Source organism: Austrofundulus limnaeus, unplaced genomic scaffold (assembly GCF_001266775.1).
Source record: "Austrofundulus limnaeus strain Quisiro unplaced genomic scaffold, Austrofundulus_limnaeus-1.0 Scaffold719, whole genome shotgun sequence".
Taxonomy (NCBI): domain Eukaryota; kingdom Metazoa; phylum Chordata; class Actinopteri; order Cyprinodontiformes; family Rivulidae; genus Austrofundulus; species Austrofundulus limnaeus.
Genome location: NW_013953121.1, coordinates 97,613 through 100,458, shown reverse-complemented (window position 1 = coordinate 100,458; position 2,846 = coordinate 97,613). Strand labels below are relative to the sequence as shown.

The following is a 2,846-nucleotide window of genomic DNA, read 5'->3' as shown; positions in this document are numbered from 1 at the left end:
GCGCTGTGACGTATGCGGCCGAAGAATTCGACCTTCGGAGGACCCGTCCTGCCGTTTTGGACACAGCCTAAGTTTCCATTTTCGGCAGGTTTCCAAGTTTCTTCTTCTACATATTAAAAAGTTGTTAAACATCTGAGTGGTGCACTACTGCTACTAGTGGTGAGAAAGTGAATTGCACTTTATTCAAAATCAATGCGGTCCCACGGCCCTCTGCAGCCCAAAGTTAAAAACTGTTGTTCTTTTGAGGCCCTCAAGGTGGCGCTCACGGCCCAAATGGCCCATTGGTTAAGCATCTCTGATTTAGTTGACTAATATTATATTTTCTGTGTAAACCAAGATTAAGAGAACTGAAGCAAATTTTAACTTTATTTGCTTTAATCTTAAGTATTAAAGATAATCCCAATAGGCAAACAAGTCAAATACTTCTGCAGCTGCAACTTACTTCTACAAATAGGCCAAACTTTCCTGATGTGGGCAACATGCCAGGCAGGTACCGGTTAAGGAATTCAACTAGTTTACTCTCATAACCCCACATCAACTCTCCCACCGTCTTGGTCAGGAAGGGACCCTCCTTGAAGTTCTTGAAGGTGGAGCTGACCAACAAACGTAGCACGTAGGGCATGTCCTGCATCATCACTGATGCACCCTGAAAGCAGAGTGGACCGAAAACAAAACATATAAATACAAGGTTGAACCAAAACCATTAATTGTGGAGTAAGATTGGATTAAAAACTCCCTAACCAGAACCAGCATGTTGGGAATAGTGACGATGTCCGACTCGTTTCCTACAGACATGGAGCGCTCGAAGAAGTATTTTCTGAACTCTATGTAGGACACGGTCCCGTTGGGGTGAAAAGTGATATTTTCCTTCTGACACTTCTTTCTGAAAATAAGAAAATTAAACATAAAAACATCGAACAAGCAGAAGCTGTGGTTGTTGCAGTTTTTTTAAAGAATAAAGAGGGTAACAGGTGAGTTTAAATCTCCTACTGCAAACCATTAAAATAAAATATCTTTGTTGTTTAAACTTGAAAACGTCTGTAGGTAAAAACTAGGGGTGCAACAATACATTTACCCATATCGAACCGTTCAGTACAGTACACACTTGTATCGAACAATACAGATTTATAAAATTAATTTTATCAGCTTGTCTTCTGAAGCTGTGCTGTGTTGAAGGCTCATTAGATCTGTGTTTGACTACTAGGCTGCATTGTCGAGCACAGATCCACCAAGAAACTTGCTGTTTCACCAACATTTCATTTAAAAACTGTACTTTTGGAGGTTAAACAAATGTTCATAATTAATTTAAATAAATTACAAGTTATGAAAGCCATGGAAATTTCTCTTTTTTGTTTTGAAAAAATATCGAACCGTCAGACTAAAGTATCGAATCGAATCGTGAATTTTCTGTCGTTGCACCCTTAGGAAAAATATCTATACTCACAAGGCAACTATTGAAAATAGTCCCTGGGGTTTGGATGATAGGAACCCTGAGATACACAAAATAATTGAACCATTTTTTCTCTCTTAAAACCCGAGTTTGTCAAAAAAAAAAATCAAGGACAGAGTTGTGGAGTTTATGGAAAATACCGTCCAGCAGAAACACTGACAACAAACAAGTAGAGGCTACATGCAACATTGTTTCAGTTTTATATCAATCAGACTTTGTTTTAGCTTTTGGCTGTTTTAGGGGAAAAAATACTGATTTTTTTTTATTTTTAATGTTTTATTAGCCTTGCAACCTCAAACAATTCAACCAGTTTGTCCCGACATCTGAAAATCCTTAAAAGCTCTGCAATAATGTCAAATGTCAGATTCATGCATACAGAGGCACACAGGAAGTCAGTCGCTTCAGTCAGCAAAAATCTAGGTTACGCAAAGACCTTTCATTTAACTGAAAGAGGCCCAAAATATAAACATGTTTTAAACCCACCATCTATTTCACAACAGATGACTATGAAGACTTAGATCAGAATCATCTGGAAAGTTACCCCAATAACCACAAAAACCTGTATGTACCTGACACAGGCGTGGCTGAATGTGTATGTGTTAAAAACTGTTAGCATCCAGCTACACTATAGTACAGCATCAAGTTTACAGTGGTGCCTGCAGAATTTTGTTTCGGGGGGCCATGGGGGGTGGCCACTGTAAAACCAGGGGTGGCACACCAAAACTAATATCTATATCACAAAATTTAGGATGTTTTTGTAAAAATTACCAATTGAAAACTATGGCAATATAAAGCTACAGATTTGCCAACAGATATTAAAATTTTACTTTCACAGATAATCAGTGATTATCTGAATTATTATTAGAATATCAGTGATTTTATGACATTCAGAGACAAAAAACAAGAGTAAATATATGTAATGCTGGGGGGGACCCACTGGTGGGGGGTCTGGGGGTCCTCCCCCAGAAAAATTTTAAAGAAGTAAATGCCATTTCCTGCATTCTAGTGTACTTTAACAGGTTGTTAAACAGATTTTTACCTACATAAGCAAACACTTAATGTGAGTATTCTATAGGTAAAATGAAATAAAATTATTTGTTAAGCAAGAGAAACAACACTAGATGACCTAATGTTTTATAGTAAATGTGGGGATTTAAATGAATTAAATTTAAATTTTAATGGGGACAGCTCCCTTCAAAAATGATTGCCATTTTATTTAAAAATGTCAAAATACATATTTTTAATACATTTACAAGGGGCAAACCTTTAAAAATTTAAAGCCATCACCTCTTCTATGTATGTTAAATTTTTGTTGATGTTTACATTTGTGAAGAAAAACTGTGATCATAAAACCCCAAAACTGGAAATAAAGACCAGAACAAGCACAATTACAAAC

The 2,846-nt window shown here is 36.8% G+C and overlaps 1 protein-coding gene across 5 annotated transcripts in view; it reads right to left on the bottom strand.

Annotated features, from left to right (window-relative positions):
- The window catches only part of scarb1 (scavenger receptor class B, member 1), a 37,054-nt gene that overhangs the window by 28,402 nt on the left and 5,806 nt on the right, over nt 1–2,846 (bottom strand). For all 5 annotated transcript variants that reach the window (XR_001312028.1, XR_001312027.1, XM_014028123.1 and 2 more), the window contains exons 3-4: nt 742–883; nt 443–646 (exon numbers count right to left, since the gene is read on the bottom strand). Coding sequence is in view for 3 of the 5 variants with exons in the window: in XM_014028123.1 (XP_013883577.1) it covers nt 443–646; nt 742–883 (346 nt within the window). In the remaining 2 variants the exon portion in view is untranslated. The remainder of the gene's footprint in view (nt 1–442; nt 647–741; nt 884–2,846) is intronic.